Source organism: Numida meleagris, unplaced genomic scaffold, assembly GCF_002078875.1.
Source record: "Numida meleagris isolate 19003 breed g44 Domestic line unplaced genomic scaffold, NumMel1.0 unplaced_Scaffold119, whole genome shotgun sequence".
Lineage (NCBI taxonomy): Eukaryota > Metazoa > Chordata > Aves > Galliformes > Numididae > Numida > Numida meleagris.
This window is the reverse complement of record NW_018362987.1, coordinates 1,620,657-1,642,134: the sequence shown is the minus strand read 5'-3', so window position 1 is coordinate 1,642,134 and position 21,478 is coordinate 1,620,657. Positions and strand designations below refer to the sequence as shown.

The 21,478-nt window shown below is 40.9% G+C and overlaps 1 protein-coding gene across 2 annotated transcripts in view; it reads right to left on the bottom strand.

Annotated features, from left to right (window-relative positions):
• The window catches only part of PTEN (phosphatase and tensin homolog), a 45,271-nt gene extending 23,799 nt beyond the window's left edge, over positions 1-21,472 (bottom strand). The window contains exons 1-4 of one of the 2 annotated variants that reach the window (XM_021381869.1): positions 21,295-21,472; positions 7,264-7,348; positions 5,163-5,207; positions 190-233 (exon numbers count right to left, since the gene is read on the bottom strand). In XM_021381869.1, coding sequence (XP_021237544.1) covers positions 190-233; positions 5,163-5,207; positions 7,264-7,348; positions 21,295-21,373 — 253 coding nt within the window. In that variant the 5' untranslated portion in view covers positions 21,374-21,472. The remainder of the gene's footprint in view (positions 1-189; positions 234-5,162; positions 5,208-7,263; positions 7,349-21,294) is intronic. The other variant, XM_021381870.1, reaches the window with a different exon arrangement.
• Between the last annotated feature and the right edge of the window lie 6 nt (positions 21,473-21,478).

The window sequence follows — 21,478 nt, the reverse complement described above, 5'->3', positions numbered from 1 at the left end:
AGTACTACTCTTAGTACTACTCTTAGTACTACTCTTAGTACTACTCTTAGTACTACTCTTAGTACTACTCTTAGTACTACTCTTAGTACTACTCTACATTACTGTACACTATAATCAGCTCTACTTTACACCATCATCCAGAAAAAGTGAAATATAAAGAGAAGAACACATACTAGACTGAAAACATACCTCTGCAGTTAAATTTGGCGGTGTCATAATGTCTTTCAGCACATCTAAAAAGAAAAATAAGACAGAAGTTCAAGACATTCTCTAAGGCACTCCTAACATCTGCTACACGTTGGAGCATACAGATCAGCGTACTGGAAAATCACGTATACCCATCATCATTATCATTTAAAACTACAGCTAGAGATTACACACAAAAAAGAATCATTTAAAACTACAGCTAGAGATTACATACAAAAAAGAATTATTTTATATTAAGTTTGTCAATAAGGTATCAGTCATTTTATTGAAAAGCAATTACTTACCCTACAGTAACTGTGGTCCGTCAGTGATTTAGTCACTGTGACTCTCAATGGAGATATTTGTGCAAGTAATGCAAGATATGCTTATTTTTAACGCAGTAGCTTTAACTATTCCAGCCACTCAACAAGCTTTAAAGCTCCCACATGAGCACATAGAGGGTGGCTGTGACCTTCACCTAATTTTTTCTGAACTCAAAATACATGTCAAGAAACCTTCACAGCAATGAGCAAGCTAGGGGTTATGGTAGTCACAAGGACATTTAGAAGACACTCAGCTAGAGCAACCTACACAATGGCTCTTCCTTCAATTACAGAATCAAGACACAACCACCAATAGTATCCAAAAGCACCACTGAACAGTAATACACATCAATTATACCAAATAGATTGCAATACAGCTCTCCAACAGGGCATTTTTTCTTGGACTTGAACTAATATCTTCCTTAGAGATTGCTTTCTGCAGAAAAAGCAAGTGAAAATGAACTTCAGGAGGAAAGGTAAGAGCAACTCTTTCTCAAAACAAGAGGATTCTAGTTTTAAACAATGACTGGAAGTCACTTCAGTAGAGAAAACACATCTAGGTCTTCTATTCTGATTATAAGCCATATTTTCATAGGGTTCAAACATCCCCTGCAGCTTCTGGACTAGTATGACCTTATCTTTCCTTTGGTAAATACATTACGAATGTAGACTTTGAAGCTGTATAGAGCTTACTTGACACTTTGAGACATGCAGATTTTTAGGCTCCTGCTGTATCACTGTTAGACCTAACCCGAGTCTCACAGGCACTGAACTGAGATTGGTCCATGAGACTCAGACAACCAGGGATAGAGGCAGATCTGCTGGGGTTGCACTCAGTGAACTGCAGAATCACATAATACCCTGAGTTGGAAGGGACCCACAAGGATCATCGAGATCAACTCCCAGCTAAACACAGCATTACCAAAATTCAAACCCTATGTCTGAGAGCAGTGTCCCAGCACTCCCTGAGCTCTGGCACTGAAGGCTGTGCCCACTGCCCTGGGCAGCCCATTCCATGCCCACTGCCCTCCGAGGCACAGTCTTTCCCTCACCCGACCCTCCCCTGACACAGCTCTGTGCCATTCCCTCAGGCCCCGTCGCTGTCACAGAGGGCCATCGTGCCCAGGAACAGTGTTTTCCTTTTCTCTGCACTGCAGAACCTTCCTGGGTCCAGCCTTTGCTAAGAAAAAAGCCAGGTGGTTTCTACAGCTCTAATCACACTGCTAACACCTTCCCTGGGTCAGAATTGACATCAAGCAGACTGAGTGGCAGGTACATCTCAAAGAACTATTATCTGCACTCAAGTCTTCAAGAAGAAAGGTCAGACCCTGGATGTATGCCCAAGATGTAGTCAGCATGCCTGGAGCAGCCACCAGCCGTGCTGGGCAAAGGACTGGTACAAGTTAGTCAGCATTTGAATTTTGGAAGCAGAGCCTTCTAGGAAGCAAAGCAGTTAACACAAAGCATCTCATCCAACTGCGCTCTTCGATAAAGCTTCCTTTTAAAGAAGCACTCAGTTCAAAGGAATAGTATGAGAAGAAACTTCAAAACATAAAAAGAATCCACGTATGGGCAAAAAAGCCTTCAAATTTTAAAGTTTGAAAGAGTAGCAAGTAGAATACCACAAGGGATAAAAAAGAGTTTTGTTGATACCAAGGATAGAAACCGAGCACAGAACATAGCCATGTTACTGTCTATGCCCTCATATGGGAGCTGTACACAACACAGGACAAAAGCAGAGCTCCAGACATGGCCCTACAAAACATACTCCCCTTTCCTCGCACAAAACACATGCATACCCATGTTTGAGATCCCACTGGCATGTGTTTTGGAGATGTTTCCATTGCTTAGCATTTTAAAAGCATCTGTTTTCTAAACATGATGAGACCTGTAATACAGGTAGACCTCCATCTGAAACCTGCTGACAGGGCTACAGACCACAGAAAAGACAGCAGCCTATGCCAATAACTAAATCCATGTACACAGAGACATAGGAATAAGGACAAAAACGTACACTGTTCATTATAGCTCCTTCAAGTATCTGCCTTTATTAAAGAAATACACTGGAGAAGATGAAGAAGCAAAGAGAACAATTTGGTGGGATGCAAATTATGAAAGCAGTGAACATGTTAAAGCAAGGAAGAATACAGAAAAAATAGCAGAAAGTTAAAAGCCTACATGAGAGAACACAAGGAACAAAATGAAGTAAATTGCTCAAATATTCACTAGAAGTCAAAAGCTAAGATGTGAGCTTAAGGAATAAATTACATCAGTTAAGCATCAGTTCAGAGAAGTCTTCCTAAATCCTTTTAAATAAACTGCTCAATATACACAACATTATCAACTTCATGTAACAGCTACCATAAGGGATCTCAAATGTCATGAAATCACTCTGAATAACTTCCATATAACTTCCTTGAAATCCTACTTCCTTACTAGAAAAAAAAAAGTCAATTATTTACAAAGGATTGGATGAATCTACAGAGATGCTGTTCTCTGAAATACATGAAGGCTGTAATTTCTTCTCATCTCATGACCAAACCTTCCAGCAGTTCACCTAATAGCATTTATTTACTTAATGTGTACAGATTTTGTGTGTACATAGAAATAATCTGTCTCTATGGCCACAGAAACTTTAAAAGCTGAGCTTTCCAAACTAAGTAGTAAAAACTTCAATCTCTTCCTGCAAGCAAGTGATTGTCTTTCCAGGACAAAGAGAATCCATGCATTTTAAAAGGATGTTTTCCTCTGTGAAAATTTTGATCTGATAGTAAATATTTCAATTTTTAGAAGTTTCATTTGAGATTATCTTGAATTTAGCAGCAAGGGAAATTGATGGGAATCGGGAGAATTCTTGCATTGAATAAGAATAGGAACAAATTTTTATACGAAGAACTTGAAGACAAAACCCTCTGACACACCTCGACAAGCTCGTTACATTCCTGAAAATATCAGCAATGTAAATATCAGAAGTATTTGTCTCATCACTTAACTCCAAAGCATGCAGGGGATGGAGTTTTTTGTTCCCTTTTTCACTTCAAGTAAAATGAGGTTGCTAGCACACAGCTAAATGGAAACACTTCAAGCACCATCCTTGCTCCTAGAAATCCTTGCCAAGAAGTTTTTACTCAACTCCTACTCTCTGATCAAGCCTAGAAGCCACACAGCCTACTGTTTTAAACTTGTCCCCTCTTGAGCCCGTTTGAAGCAACAAGCTCAGCAAAACCTGGTCCTCTAATTGACCCCAGAGACTTATGTACAGAACCCCAGCCCTTGGAAGCTGGAGGAAACTAAGTCACACCTGGGGTAGGGGACTGTAGCAAAACCACTGCAGTTACATTTTATACAACACAGATATTCAACCCTAAGCTCCAAAGATCAACAAAGGAAGATACTCAGAAAGTTACCTCCCTAAGGAGCTGCACATACACACAGCAGAAGCTGTCAGCTATCGTGGAAGCGTGGTCCTTTCCACCCGTGAATGTCACCAAGACATTTATTAAAAGGCTAACAGAAACTTTCTGGATAGCTATGATGATGAAAATAATTGTTACTGAACTGCATGAATGGTGTCTAATTAAGTTATTTCAATGCATATTCTAGTTAAAAATCTGTCCCATTCTATCCTAGACATCACAGAGAACTTCAAACGACATTATTCCACATCTCAGATTCCAGTATTGCTTCATTCCAACATCAGAAGACAGAGATGCTTGATGCATAATCCGTCAACTAATACAGAGGCATATTTAAATATTTATTTTAATGTTTTTCAGATTGCAGTGTAATGCATTGCCTGTATTAACATACAACTACCCTAAGCTGTTCGGGATTTGTTTTTTTATATATATATATATAACATATATATATTATATATAAATCTTTCTAAACATCTGCTGTTAGTGGAAAAATTATAGATATTTAGAAAGATTTACTTAAAAAATGCAGAAGCAGCTCTAACAGGTCAGAGAATCAATACATCTTAACTCAGATTTTTGGGAAAAAATAGAGGGTAAGAAAACCAGGACCTGTTCTTAAACATCCACTGACATTACAAAATCACTTAAATAAAATTAGGCTAAATTAGCATATAAAATAATCAGGGAACAACAACAGCAGCATTTGTTATGTAACAAGAACAGCCTTCAGCATAACTGACTTTCCTGAGGAAAACATTCTTCCCTCTAAAGAAACCATCGAGCTATGATTGTGCAATAGTTGAATCAAAATAAAGAGCAGGAACAGTGAGGAATACGTGCAGAACCTTGGTACCAATACAACTCAAACACACGTCAGAAACACAAAACAAACAAGACAGAATTCATCTGGCAACTTCTTCACTCAGACATACGTACACGAACAGAAAGCCTGCAGTGAATTACTTTTCACTTTTTAATCACACAGTACAAGCTCCAGATGGGCTGGGTGCCAAGTCATTTAAAAGTGTTCAAGTAATACGAATACACACCAGCATTTCATTTAACCTCACTCAGCTTCACTAAATGAAGTAACAGTGCTCTCAATCAGGCTTAATTATTTTAAGAAATGTGCAAAACATCTCCATCTCTGCTTCACAGCAGCAAGGCACTCTCACTTCCAAGCTATTTTTAGAATTCATCGTTTTGGAAAACATATTTTTATGAACATACTTACAGATTGTATATCTTGTAATGGTTTTTATGCTTTGAATCCAAAAACCTTAAATTGGGGAAAAGAGAAAGGCATGCATTAATACACAGTGCAGTAATGGTGATCTCAGCTTACAGCACCATTAGGACACCATCACCATGTGCAGCTCTGTGCACCCAGTCCCAGCTGGGCTTGCACTACCCCAAGGCAGGCAAGCAGGGTGCTGCAGACCCCTCCCCTCCAAATAATCCATCAGCATGAGTAAAGTAAGGCTGCTTGTGCAATCAAGGGGCCTAGATCTGACCTGCAACCCAAGGATTACTGTACACACCAATCTATGGTGATTTCCATCTGCACATCAACAGATTACATGGGGAAGGGTTGATTCTTCTTAAAGCAGAAAGCATAGTGCCCAGTAACATTATGGGTATAGAAAGCAGAAAGACCACTCTACTTTTTTGTTTTGCGCTATTTCATTTTCGTGCTAATTTTGTATTGAAAACTTTCCCTTCACATCTCAGAGAGTCAAACTGCAAACATGACTCATTGAAATTGCTGTGATTATATGTGATGCGTCACCCAGTAACATTCAAGAAGAAATAACATACAAATGTTTACACTTAACATCATCAACAGTGTGTATCTGCACATCAGCCAGAAGGAATTTAATTAGCCATGACAGAACATGCTATTCAAATTGAAAGAAACACTAGCTGCTAAAATCCTGGAAAGTTCAAGCAAAAACGAGCTCTGGTTATCACTCATAATATTCCAGAAGAACCTAGGACTCTGTGGTTAAACTGATGCATTAAGTAAGAACAGATGTGAGTGCTTCTTGGGCAGCACTGAATATGGGACTCCAATCTCTACAGCGTTAATCCTTCACAGTGCACACACTGGCAGATTTTGGGAGATTAAGGAAGAGCTGGACACAGCAATTCATTCCAGGAGATATCCCCGCAGGTCTGAAACATCTGGAGGGAGAGGAGAGCTGGCTCCACTTCTGCCAGTAACATCTGCAGGACTAAGGGTAAGCTTCCACACAAGTGTTTTACTAAGGACAAAATTCCATCCAATGTGGAAACCTCAGAAGACAGGCAGCAGCCCAGTCATGCTCCTCATATAGAATCATTGTTAAATTGGTCAGGATACTAGCTATTCAGAAAAAGCCCACTGGCATATCCCTTGTGGCTCAAAGCCTGTTCCTCCAGAGCTCAAACAGTGAATTTTGACATACAAAGCTCTTGGAAAAAAAAATATTCCACGTATAATGCTACTTTAACATCCAGTTCCCTACAGACATTTCATTTGTATCTCTCCATATCTTAATTTGGCTCATCACACTTGGAGGTTATCACTAGTCCCTTTGATCAACAGTGTTATGGACGACTTTACAAATTTTGGGAAATCTCTTTCCTTTATTTGTTCTGTGATCTGCATTAACACAAACCTTGCTATTAAGAAATGTTGACTTCATGCATCTCAACAATTCAAGCAGAGACACAGGATTTCAAGTAAACAAATTACAGTGATGCGCCTAAATTGCTAAGAAAACCTCTTGCAGTTGTAGCCAGCAGCTCAGAATATATAACTTTCATGTTAAAAGCAAAAACTTTTACAAAACATACTATCAGCGTCACCAGCAGTAACGAATTTTACCTGTTTTCTTCTTTTTCATATGTTAAAAACACAGCCTTTATCTAGAGCCACCTGTTATTTACTGCTATTAATCAACATTAATTTATCAAGCACTTCATTTATCAATTGGAAAAAGCTATGCGCAAATACTCTGAAATGCCATCAGCTACCTGAGGAAATTCTCAATACCGCATGGATGAACATCGTTCTAAAAGCAAAAAAATCTCATTTTACTGCAACACCACTTGCCAAGTTCAATTTTTTCACATGAAAAAGCAGATCTGAGATCAGCTCAGAAGAGCAGCCTGGAGAACACTGTTCTCAGTGTTTCTGGCATTTGTTCAGGAACACTAATAAAAGATGAGATGAAAAAACTTTGCCATTTCTACAAGTCAGGTCACACATCCTTTCCTAAGTAGGACATAAAGGGGTGCAGAAAAGGACACTTAAGATGAGAATAACTTAAAGAAGAAAAACAAAGCCTTACCTTACTACATCATCAATATTGTTCCGGTATACTCCTTCAAGCCTCTCCGCAGGAAAACCCATAGCAATTATGTTTGGATAAATATCTGAACGTGAGAGTTAAGGAAACTTTTGTAAAATATTTAAAACTTGTATAATAATATTAAATGGACATTGTGAAATATTTCTTTGCTCCTGTACCAGTCGGAGAAACAGACTGGAAGCCTGAACCAACTTCCATATTCAAACAATTCAACACTGTATATACAGTAATAGGAGGTTTCTTCCGGAAAAAAAGAACAACCTGAAGATCAGAGGAAAAAAAATCAGTACAGAATTTTTTCGATAAACAGTATTATACCACATCCAATATAACAGAAGTCTGCTTATAATTCACAGATAACTTAACAGAAATCGGTACTACTGAATAGCTGATGTTAACATCAAGTAGAAAAGCAATGCACTAGAAAAGCAGAACTGTGCAACTCACACCCACTATACCTCATCTCACTAAATCTGCATATACACTGCACACCAGTCTCTCTCTACAGTTTGAGTGGTGTTTTAAATCCAGTAGGAAATTATTTTATAGTCTTAGGTGCCTAACTTGCAAGATGTTCCTAGTCAATGTCATGATAAAGTCCCCAGCGATCCCAAAATCCGCATACCGCGCAACACACACAGAAAAGCACATTTAAGTCACAAACCTTGCAATGGTACATTGCATCACTTTCCATGATCTCTATAGAACAGACCAATGGAATAGCTGCTAAGGTGGCTATGAATGCTAAAGGTGAGATACTGCAAAAGATGGGAACGTACAGAATCAAAGATGAGTTATAGAACTTGTTTTACTAAAAAAAAACCCACTAATAATAACAGTCCTCATTTCCAGTAAAAATATCTAATTTCTTATTCTGAACTACTTACAATTCACTTACCAAAAGCAATACAACCTGAGATAAAGAACTCCAGAAACAAAAAAAACCATGCTAAGAAAAAAAAAATTAAAAAGTAAGCTTACATCCAGAGCAGATGTGTAAAGAATTCACAACAGTTTGCCAGAAAATGATCAGTATTTAGTATCCTGGTGGTGTCATTATAAGTTTTTTTTTTTTAAAAAAAAAACACACAAGAAAACACTCCTTAGTTTTAAACATCAGAAAAGTTAATGCAGTGAAGAAGTTTCACTGAAAAGCAAAACAGAAATGAAACTAGCAGCTCAAAAACAGCCTGTACCCCGCCACATTAACATACTCCTCCTCAGACTAATTTTAGAAGGATTAAGAACAGTATGTTTGCAGTTGGCCCCACTTTAAACAAGGGAGCTGGAGCAGGTGATTTCCAGAGGTGCCCTTCAACTTAAGTTATTCTACAACTACAAGAACAACTGTCCTTGTTAAAACACCAACAGTACAACAAAACTGAGAGCAGGCAGCAGGATGAAGGCACTGCAGCCACTTCCAAGGTATTCATATTCCAGTTACCTGCACACAACAAAAAGCCTGAAATAGACTGCAAGCCACCTCACCCTGCCCTCACAGAGATCCCACAAGCCTGAGTACTTGCAGTAGCCAGCATGGACTGAGTTCTGCAGTTAGCTAAAGAGTTGGCCAGCTCGAGAGCAAATTTTTCTAACAGCACACAGAAATTATGTCTTCTCCAAAAAAAATATCTAGCATTTACTGTGTGGTATCCAAGTATAAATAAGCATCGGTCTGCCTAGACTGCTCGAGATGAGTTATGCATACAACAATCAAAAAAAAAGAAAGCCTCTAAGGGATCCAAACAAGTATCTGTAGCCGTCTCCTCAAACACTGACACAGAAAGGGATTTACGCCTGGTTTCCAATTCATTCTGTACTTCCCCAAACCTCAGGAAAAAGCTTATCTTGGAGAAATTAAATCATTCAGCATCCTGGCCCCGTGATACTTTCACATACTATCATATCACATCAATCTTCAACTTTGAACTTCGCTCTGAATTGATTTTACTCTGCAACCAGTCCACACCTCTTAGCTCAAGTAGCAAAAGCACAATATAATTAGCAATGCATTTACTATTTTATCAGTTATTACTTACTGTAAGCATAAGAAAGTGGTTGTAAGCCACAAGCACCTGCTCCATGCCTATCACAAACTAGTGAATTACCTGACATCCAGCTATCACATCCCATTGCTCCCTCCTTGTTCCTGATTTGCAGAACACAGAGCACATATCTACCCACTGCAGCTCTACCATTTTTGCTCAAAAGCACCTCCTCCTATACCCTGCTCCAAGCAGGAGGGCTCTATAAATTACTGTAACAAAATAATCCAGTATATTAGTCTGGTTTTCGCAGCACTTCTCCATAGAAGACAAGCACTCATGCTTGCAATGCGGTTAAAATCAGTTTGTTTTGACACACCACATGAAACCCATTTGAAGCTCTGCATTAAAAAAAAACATTTCAACTACAGTATCACCCATGACACAGACAATAAGGCTTCCCAGAATTACTGTGCAACTTGCTCAAATCTCTATTTACAACCACAAGATTTACTATGCAGTTTCTTCACATGTTCAGTTCAGTAGCTTTTCTTCTTGCTGTCTCTGAGAGGCTAAGGAACGGGATAGATTCCAGTATTCCCAGATGGTACAGCATGGAAAGGCAGCGAAGAGCAGAACATCTTATCAGCATTTCCACTTTACAGGTGCCCAAACAACAAAGCCTTGAATATGCATGCAGATGGAGATAAAAGGTTCTAAACTGGGAGGTCTCACACTTCCAGATAGTGCAATCCTTCTTGGCTCTGGACTCTCAGGTGGCTTCTGGAGGGTGCTACACATGTAGCACATGCACAGCACATGTGCATTTCCTCTTTTCAAATAGCAGCAAACCAACAAGAATTGGACACTCAAGCCTAATCACGTATCAGAACTACAGGTGAAAATTTAATCCACAAAAGATGTTCCAAAAAATGCCAGCAAATGGAAAAAGACTTCAAACAGGGAGGAAGGGGGAAAAAAGTGCCAATCAATTTACTGATGCTGATTCAATAAGTGTTGTGTGCTTAAGGTTTTGGAACAGGACAAGACAAACACTGAAGCACTAGCAAAAAACAAATATCCAACAGTGAGCTCAGCAGGGGATCTGTTTTTAGGCAAGCATGATTGTTTTTAAACAGGCACACCAGTCTCTCTTCTACCTAAATACAAGTGTCCTGAAGTACCTTCCTTATTATCTCCACGCATAAAGGCTGGAATGCAATTCCCACGCCACTGCTGACTCACTGTTGTCTATGAGGGATCAGGCTGTGCTGAACAGCGGGAGCAGCAAGCCAACTTCGCGCTTCCACAGCATTCACTGAGCCACAGGATTCCTCTGCACTGAACAAAAGGCAGCGACAACCTCTAACAAGTGTATTCATATTGCTGCGGAAGAGCAGTTGGTGGAGTTTTAGCACAGGCTTCTGACAAGCACGCTGAAGAGCTTTGCTCTGAAAACCTCCTGTTGGCTCCAACAGCCAAAAAATGTCCTTTGCTTTGCAAAAAGTAAGATGGAAGAACAGAGCAGAAGTACTTCTACTGCCTGCACTGATAATTTAAGTCTTAAAAAACTGCTACGTTAACCAAGCTGTTCCACCTTTTCCTGATAAATCTGCACTGAGAAGGGGATTATCTTTACTGTACCAGTACCAGCATGCTATTTACCTGATGCTGGGCTCCTCCCCAGACGCAGCTATGATTTACCATCCCAAAGTGTGCAAAGCAGAAATCATTAACACCACAGAGCATCATCTTCAAGGAACTGCTTCCATCATCACCACGCTGCAAAGCTCAGGGACGCTGCTTTTCATACCTGAGTAAATTAACAGGGATTTCCAAACCTGAAATTAAAAGAGTCACTAGCAAGATGACATTTCTCATGGGAGCTTAGAAGCTGGGTTTCCATTCAAAGCAAAAATTCCAAGCCATCATGAAACTAATAATGATAACAATCATTTTAGAAATCTGGATGATTTAGCACATACAAGAAGTTCATCTATTCCAGCCTCACTTTAAAGAGACAAATGGAAATGGTTAAAACCTCAGCCAGTTACTGAGGCATTCTACAACACTTCCAGTTCACATGCAGAAGCAAAGTTAACCCAAACAACATGAAATACCACAAAATCGAAGCAGGCTTACTGAAAAAAATGAAATAAAATCTGCTATGTTTTGCCTATGGAACTCATTCCCAAAAATTCTTTCAACACCTTATAAAGAACTTCTTTCTTTCTCAACTTGAGAATCATGTCAGTTGAGATTTCACAGTTAAAAAAAACTCAATGCATTGACACACACGATGCAGAACAGCAAAACACTAGAACGCTGCCCCCTACTCACATTCATACTTCTTATTAATTACAGAACTTCAGCTTTACCCAAGGAGATATAAAATTGAAGCACCGAGTAGTTTGCTAAGACGCCAAACACCACAAAGTGATACCGCTTCAATGTAAGACAAACCAGAGGATAAAGTCCATATGCTACTTCAAAAACATTTTTGCTCTAATGCCATTAGTGAATTTAACAAAATACTGGTCTTAAAGCCTGAAATCATTCCCATGTGCTAAAGATGACAGTCCTCCAGGTGCTATGAGAAACTCTGTATCATTATGCAAATCAGCAGTTATAATCATTTTCAAAAATAGTTGTCTAGGTATCCACATTTTGTGATGATCAAATTAAAGAATGTGCAGTATACACTTAAATCTTAACTTTTATATACATACTTAGGCAAATTACTCATGCAGTCTCCATTTAAAAATGTGATTTTTCTCACAAATTCAGTCTTTTTTTTGGCCTGTTTCCATGATTAGGAAAAAATACACTGAAATATTTCCCAGTTCTTAAACAGGCACAAAAAAATAGCAAAAACACACAGCCACAGCCCCTCCTGCAATGATCAATCTTCTCCATTAATATCCATAACATTACTCATTAGCATTTCTAAGCAATTTATGAAGTTCTATTTCAAACAAAGTAAGCATTTAATCCCTTGTCCTTGCTCTGCTATAAGAGAAAACCAGAAAGCTAACGACCTAATCCTCCTATTTTGTAAGCATGCTTGAGCATGCAGTGCAGAATTTACATATGGCTTTACTTTCTAAATCAACACTGACAAGCTTTAAATCAAAGCCCAAATAAAAGACAGCTTTAAAATTATTAGCCCTATGCAACCAAAGGTTGCAGGAGGATCTACTAGTCATTAGACTTCATTGTTCTTTAAAAAGGAAATTTAAAGCAAGCTGGAGATTCCTGAAGCTGTGAATAATGTGTACTGCTCAAGCCAAGCTTTGGAGCTGAAAACTGTGAAGTTCCATTTGATAACAACTCCAAAGAGCAGAGGAACAACATTACTTTGAAGTCTCCCCAAACTACTTTGTTGCATCAATTTTTCTGCAATTTTCAGGAACTCAGCCTTTAGCAGCCACACAACATAGTCTAGCAGCACATCTGTCCCTACCAGCTTCGCAATATTAGCGTACTAACCTCAACTCTTTTAACTCCAGTTTAAACCCGTCCATATAGCAACAGAGAAATTAAATTAGAAGAACTGTTCTGTAGTTGTTCAACAGCTTGACAGCCTGAAGCTACAAAGGGAGTGTTACAAGAAGTGCCCACACTCCATCCTCAAACAGATTTAAGCGTCCTGACAATTGGCCAAACTCTTTATTAGTGTGAGTTTCTTGACAGCATCCCTACAAAAAACAAAACATAGGAAAATATGCCCAGCCAAATCAAGAAGAGTTTCCCAGCATATATGCTGTTTAGCCTGTATGCATGCATACTCTTACTGTAAAGAGGCTGCCAGCCTGAAACACAAAATAAGTTTACCGCTTTTCTCCAAGGCTGGGTAATCAGGAAGTAGAGAGGAAATGAACAGGAAGAATGTTCTTGAGAGCAAAGGAGGATTCCTTGTTGCCAGCCAGCTGCACTTGCCAACTCTACCATCTGTGCCTTGAAGAACAAGAGAAGAGACCAACTCAGATGTTGCTGAGAGAAATGTTTTATGATTTCAGAGAAAGGCATTTAACCCCTTAACACTCAACATTTCAATGACAACCCTTTGTTCCTCTCTCTAAACCTCAAGTTTGTAATTTAAACATAGTGACCTACACAAGGAATAACAGAACTGTGGCTCCTGCATTCCCTAATTCCAACAGTGGGAAGGGGTAATTCAGAAGAAGGTTTGAAGATGCTACCAGCAGCTGCATCATCATCTCCACTCCATTGTGGGGCTTTCCGCTGTATTTCCAGAACTATTCTCAGAGCAAGAGCCTTCTCTCAGCTTTGTGACCTGTATGAAATACATTCTGGAGCTCTCAACCCCACTGGGGTTTGCTGAACAGCTAAGAGAGACGAGACAACTGAAAAAGCACTGAATCTATAGAATAACCAGGCACTTCTTTTTTCCCAAAACAGTCTCAATCTCATAAACCTCACAGCACAAATACAAAAAAACGCTAAGAGTGAAGCATGATAAAGGATGTTTACTCTGCAGAACTTGTACTGACAAGGACCAAGAAGAATTCCTGCTCAATACCCATTTCAACACGGCTTGGGTTCACGGACCAAGTAAGACATGCAGATGGTGGCAGAGGACGCCTGCTGTATGACTTTTTCAGCACAGGAAACCTGTGAAAGAAGCTTGGCTTTCACAATGCACATTAAGATTTACCTGGTTTTACCTACATATCAAATTCAGCACAAACTCCATCAAGGCAGAACGTGGTACGTCCCCAGCAATGCTCTCAGAACATGGCTATGCTTTGCACAATCTCCTCTCGAGAAGCACCGCTGCGTGCTTAAGCATATCCTAGCCTCAAACACCCACAGAAAAATACAATAATTTTATTCAGTAGAATGCAGCACAGAGAAGCACTACTTTGATATTTACTGACAGGAAGTGAAAAAATGGCTCAGACTCAACTTCTTGCAAGGCTGAAAGGACATCCAAAACTTCAAGAGACAAGGGAATTCAAAATAGATTTTGGGCTGGAGGACAAATATGTCGCACTAAAACACTTTACAAAGTCTAAGCTACAAAAATTAGGATTTACCCTAACTTCAGGGGATGGCTACAAGAGAATATAAAGCCAAGCAGCAAAACAAGGCTTCAGGCCAGCCTTATAAACCATTTCTCAGTCATTCAGCTCTAAGTAGATAATACTGAATTCTAAAGGGATGCAGTGTTTGCCTCCTCCTTGTTAGTACAAAAAATGGGTGTTACTTCTCTCACAAAAAAGAAAACAGAACAGAAAATAGACAACCACTTGAATTCTAGTCCAGTAGGTACCCAGCCAAAGCAAGGGATTAAGCACAGGCCTCTAAAAAAAAAAAAAAATAACCATGCCATGTGATTAAAAGCTATTACACCACAGCCCCACAAAGGCAGAATTAAGTTTATAAAGACATCTCTTAAGAACTTTGCTGCAAATAATTGGATGTGAAGCAGTTTTTATGCACTTCTGCATGCAGGGGCTGCATCTTTGCAGAGAACAATGCCAACTTTTGCAGCAGTCATCATCCCAAACACAGAGTAGGCAAGTCTCATTTTTTAGATGCACAATTACCTGCTGAAATCACAGAGCACACTACTTCAGCTACAGTGCTGAAAAATCATTATTAAGATAACTCAGATTTATGCAGTACGATACACGGCCTAATTGCACGATTATTATACTTACGCTCTACAAAACTCCTTTTTCGTGGCTTCACAGGTGAGATAACAAACAGGCAGAAGACTTCAGGAGAGAAGAGGATGCTAGCCTGAAATGGGAGCTGGAACAAGGCTTTGTTTACATCTGGACTAAAACTTATTTGAAAACCAAGAGCAACTTGAACCCAAAGCAGTCAACTGCCCACAAAGCATTCAAATTTCAGAAGAGAACATGCTCCACTGGGCCACATATGCACATTCCCAAATTTTAAGATAAAATTCCCTTCTTATAACCTAGAAGACACCATCCCCACAGCTCACAGGAATGCACCAACTTGCACAGCTAATGCCCAAAATCACGTCAGAAGTACCAAATCACAGGAATCCATTGTGGATTCCAAACTCTCCTAGTATTTACAACACAACACCAGGCGCACAAAGCTCCATCCTATGTCCCATTTACTCCCTTGAAAAAGCCATCCAACATCAAATCAAACCCAATACCTACAGCAAACAGACACAAATCACGTATAGCTCTGAGATTCAGATTGCTAGCTGGGTGCTCAAACAAGAAAGGAGATGGGCTTTAAAATAATGTTAGTTATGACTAACAACAGCAAGTTAGACCTCTTAGTTAAGGGGAATGAAGACTCAACTGTCTAATCACTCCCTTTTCATTGGGTTTTGAACAGAACTGCTGTCCCTTAAATCATTTTCTTGGTTAAATACATTTTAATGGAGCATTCTAGGCCAAGGTACCATAGATAGAATTTGGCAGCTTGTGCAGCATTCATATGGCAACAACAAATTCACTAAAAATATTTTTTAAGAAACTACAAAAAACTACTCAAATTCAGAATTGGCAGAAGCAACTTGGTAGACAGAAACTTTTTATATAAAACTTCAATTTCAGAGTCACTACATTCTGAAGTATAGCTTCAGCATGGCCTTTTTTTTTTAGCATGGCAGTTTTTACATAATGTGCTAATAAAACATAATCTCAGTAAGATTATTACAGCACAAATTAAACCAACTGCTTCTACTACAACAACAGAGGATTCAGGTGTCCACATAATCCTGCAAAGAGTTAAACAGAAAATACAATCACTTCTCTTTTGAGAAAAATTAGGAAATTCTACACTCCACAGTGCTTTAATGCAACATTTAGTACATACCGGCTTTCTGCACAGCGCTCACTGTACAGCATTTTGGTAGTTAAAAAAAAAAGTGAGATGTAGTAAGTGTAGCACTGGATAACACAGGAAAAACTTCTGTCCCAAAGAAGTGCGCTCACTGTCAGCCTAGCAGCCACCAAGAGCTAATCCTTCCACATGAATCAGACTGTGGCAATCACAGTGCTGCACAAGCCCATTCTGGGGTCTGTATCCTTTCCCTAAATATGCTGTAATCACCTCGTAAAGTCAATGGAAGTTGCATGTAATATCTTGAGCACAGAAGGCCCTTCCTGGCTAGCACAAGATCTCCAAAGCGTCACTTTCAGAATTCAACAACCTTCTTTTGGAATTAAGTTTAACCTTGTGCTAATGGGGGACCAACCAATTACCCAAAGAGCCGAACAGGAGATCTTCAGTAGCACAACACTGACCAACCCATCCTTGACGAAACCTCTGAGCATTGATATGATTATTTCTCCAGCGACAGCATCTCATCAGTGGGTGGCAGATGATGAAAATTCAGCTGGATTTCTACTTAAAAAAAATCACAGTGCTTGAACCAGGACCACTTCCAGTAAAGCCTGCAATTCATTCAGCATGACCAAAACAAGGTTTTAAGGGAAAGCTTTGGCTGCTCTGAAAATTATACACACTTAACTAAGCTTGCAAACAGATTTCAGTGGTATCGTTTTGTTGCTTTTTTTCCCCTTTAAGGGTCACTATGAAAATTTGATCATGTGTTCTCATTAGCCATACTCATTTCTTTTCCCGACTTGAAAAGCACATTTCATTATCACTTCAACAGCAGAGCTACACGAAGCAGAGAATTAGTTTGCAGCTCTTGTTGACTTAAAAGCATGCACAAGCAGTTATTTTTTAACTTCACATTTAGCTTGTGCAAACAGTCTCCAGCAACACTGCACAGTGATTAAAGTTTCTGATGATGCAAGACCAAGTAGTGCACTGGGAAGCCGGCACGATGTTTAAGAAACACAATGAGATGAGCTTTAAATTTGCCAAGCACCTTCAATTCCCATCCTGAGCAATCACAGCAGAAAAGCCAGGCAGAGACAGGGAGGGGCATCTCTGCAGTAATGCAGCGAGGGATGCACAACCCAGCACTTGCTGTAATGGTTTTTTTTGTGCATAGGCTTCAGCTGTCAAACAACACTATCAACAAAGATGCACACACTAGAGCAAGCCATTACAGGTTTTTTCTTAGGATGCGGGGAAAACTAAGGGATCACCTGAGCAGCAAATCTAACCTCAGAAGAGAAAACAGATGGAAACACTTGCACCTATTGACACTTTGCTTTCTCAGTCAGGACAACTCAAAAATTTTTCGTAAGCACAGAAAGACTGATTTTTCCCAGGATCAAATACATCCTCCCCCAAGCAGCTAACAACTGAATCAAGCTCTGAGAAGCCTCCAGCTAGTCTCATTTTACTATTCTCTGCTTAAGCAGACCTTTCACACAAATTCAAAGCAAAACTGACACTAATCCCCTTGTTTAAAACCTAACACCATCCAGGCTCCACAAGCAACATGAGTCTGTCAAGCTCTTAACACTACTAAGTAACACAGTTTACTCCTGAACAAAGAAATACTTATCCACCAGTAAAAGCTTTGCCACTTGGTTTCTTCCAAACCCTCATCAAACCTTACCACATGAACAACTTGTTACAAAGCATCTAACCAACTTCAGTTTTAAAAGGAAAGCAAATATTTTAAAGGAGTGGCATTTCCAACTGCAGTTCTATTTTTAAACTCAGCACGCACCTCATGCCTCCAACTCACTTATTTTCCCGGAGGCTGAGCCATTTTGACTCAAGTCACATAATTTAAAATTTCGTTAAAAATGCAAAAAGCCTTAGGACTGCAGATAGCATAAAACAGCTTCCACTCTCAATTTTAGCATTCTCTGCCACCACATGAGACAAACACATGCAATACTTGGAAATAAACAGCATCCAATATCTGATCTTTACTGAATATTACTGCTGTTTATAAAACTACCTAAGTCATGAGATGCACATGCCCCAGTTAAGCACTATCCTACGCTAAGCCCAGACTACCATGCTCACACACAGCAGAAGGCCTACAAATCTAAAGCAAGTTCACCCAATTCCGTAATGGGCACAAGTAGCTGATTTTTCACTTGGGTCTCATGCAGTTAAGCCTCCTGCCAAGCTCGGTTATGCCCACACCTGAGATAAATGCAAGCATTGCAATGTAGAAGACTTGCATGCAAGTGTTCTCCACTGTTCCCTGCCATGAAATGGTTAACAACTGAGCTGCATCACTACAGAAGTCCCAAAGATTACAGTACTTCAGAAAATATAACTGTCCTTGCATCATAAAGAAATGCAGCCATCTTAAAAGAAAGCTATTAATCCAGACTCTCCTTCTCACTCATTTGCAACAAAAGATACCTGGCATTACAGAAATGGAGAAGAAACTCAAATCAGAATCGAAGCACAAAAAAGAACCATTTCCTCTTCTCATTTCAGAAATATTTTTTCAAAAACAGTGCCTAAAAAGGCTGTTCAGGGAAAAGAAAGTTTGATCAGATGAAAAGTTGTGGCAGTACGTTCTTAAAGACGCATTTCATGACCAGCATATAGGACTATTTTCATCTAGTATAAACAAAGCTACTGATTTTGAGAAGTCTTCATTTCCCTTTCCTTAAATCTCACACTATCAATACAGGAACAACTCCTAACTGAACTGCCCAGACTCACAAGTCCCAGGTACAATGGACAGACATCTGTGCTCATTTTACAAGGATGTAACACAGCCCATAAGAAGAAGCATCAGCGATGTTGCAGCCCAGCTCCTCAAAAGGTACGTTAGAAGTCCAGCAACAAAATCAGCCTGTTTTGGCACTTGGGTATTTCCTGCAGCTCCTTGGAGAATCAGCTGTGCCTGAAATGTAAAGACTGCAGGCCTCTGTCCACCTGGGGTGCTGAGACATGATGGGAAAAGGAAAAAAAGAGACCACAGCTTACATTCATCTGATCAACACCTCACCTGGGTTCCAGTCCATGCCCCAGTTGGCTTACTGGAGGATTTCACACCGCATCTCCCTCGGCCCATGCTGCAGTGCCCAGCTGTTGCATGTTTTGGAACTGCCACTGAACTTCTTATTTGCAGGAGGAGTTCGCACCTCAGTTCCCCTCATCCCAGCTCAGCGCCCAAATTGCGGGGCTGCACACCCCCTCTTGATCCTTTAGGCTGAAGGAAACAGCTCCCCCAAGATAGCCATCCTGTTAGCCAAAGGATGCTCCTACAGACATGGGAAGGCTGGGAAGCACAGCTAAGCAGCAATCCAAATGCAGGTAGTCGTTTGTTTCAGCTTCAACATTTTGAGCTCTGCCACACAGTGAGAAGCACCTTTGAGATCCTAGATCCCAGTCCTCCTATCATACACCACATATCTACCAAATACCCCACAGAGGTTTCAGGTTTTCTTCAATGGACACCATGCCACCAGGGAGCTGATTCCCAACCAAGTCCAGGCACATAAGAAATAAGTAGGTTGTTTTCCAAGTAAGACAAGCAACAATTTCACCAAAACTCTGCAAAAAGACCATCTCTCAGAAGCCTGCACAGCAATAAAACGAAATTCAACTTTCACTTCTGCAGTCTTCAAGTAAAGCCACTATACTGCACATGCAGCAGTCTTTATTCATTAATTATCCATTAAATGTGAAGCTATGAAAAAAGAGGACTGAATATAAGTTCCTTCCAATGATGCCTTCATAACCATTAAAAAAATAAACACCTTTTTCACAAATTCTATTAAAGAACTGCAGCCAGCTACTGCTTTCAGAAACACTAGTTTAAGACTAGTCTTTAGAGGCCTACCTCTAATTCAAAAAAATAAATGCAATGAAGCAAAAAATGTAGAAAAAATCAGCAATAAACTCATTTTGACCCATCCTAAGCAACCCTGAGGAAGAAAATCCAGATTCAAAATTCACTCATTTTCTTGCTTAGAGCAGATTACTCACTAAGAAGATGTGTTTCAGTCAAAAAGCCCCACCTACCAGCAGCACATTTGGACAGCGGTGCCTGAAACACCAAAATTTGCAAGGATAAAGCCAAGAGATCACCACTTTGCCACCACTTACCTGTATCCCAAAAGTTCCCATCCAACACACTACTCCCAGCATCACAAATCTCACTGAGAGTGTCCTTAAGTAAGCACCAAACACTGCCGTATCAGCCCAGTAGCAGCCCAACAAAACCCACAGGCAAACATCGCAAACACAGTTCTAACACTGGGCTTTATCAACACCACAGACAGACTGTGAGAACCACACAGCAGAAAAGGAGCTCCTTTACTAAAAGCTCAGTGTTCCCTGATGAAGTCAAGCAGCTTTCAGGCCATTACTGTTTTAGGCCAAGCGTCAAAGTAACAACATGAGCCCCATGCTGTTCCTGCCCAGAACTAGGCTGCCTTTAGAGCATCTGCTACAATATGAGCTATCAAAACTGTAACTTTTGCCCTGACCCCACTGTAAGGCAGTGAGCTCTCTTTCTATGTGAATAAGGCTAGATAGAATCCAGGCACCAGGACAAGACGAGAACGACAGCAACACAGAACGTCCCGAGTTGGCAGGGCCCACAAGGATCACCCAGCCCAACTCTCGCCTCCGTGCAGAACGGCCCAACCCCAGACAGCATGCCCAGCTCCGGGCGCTGCATCTCCCAAGACAGCTCTAACATTGGGGCCCGGTTTGCACTCCTTCCCCAGAGCCTCCCCACCGCAGCAGCGACCAGATCAGGCCGCACTGCAGCCCCACTCGCACCGACCCCCGCACGAACACTCGGCACGCACCCCGAGGGCCACCACAGCCGTACCCCAGCAGCCAGGCTCCCCACGCTCCGGCTCATTAGCCAGAACCGCGCACCGATTACACATCCCAAGAACTACACTTCCCTCCATCACGCCGCGCTCCCGTTTGCCACACATCGCAACGCCGCCAACGGCGTACACGCAGAGCGATCATCATGCGCGAAGAGACGCGGTTCCCGAGGCCGGGCGGCCCAGGCAGTCCCGCGGTGCCCCTCCGCGCCGGGCCCGCTCCGTTACCCGCCCAGCAGCGGTTAGGTAATGTGGGGCGGGTCTGATGCAATCGCCGAGCGCGCAGCGCTGCGCCGGGCTCGGCGACGCCGGGAGGATACAGGTCAGGTCCAGGTCGAAGCCATCCTCCTGGTAGCGCCTTTTGTTCCTGCTGACGATCTCTTTGATGATGGCGGTCATGTCTGGCAGGCGGGGGCCGCTCCGGGGCGGGTCGCAGGGCCGGGAGGCGGGCGGCGGGGCCTGCTGCTCCTGGGGCTCAGCCCCGGCCGGACCCGGCTCCCGCTC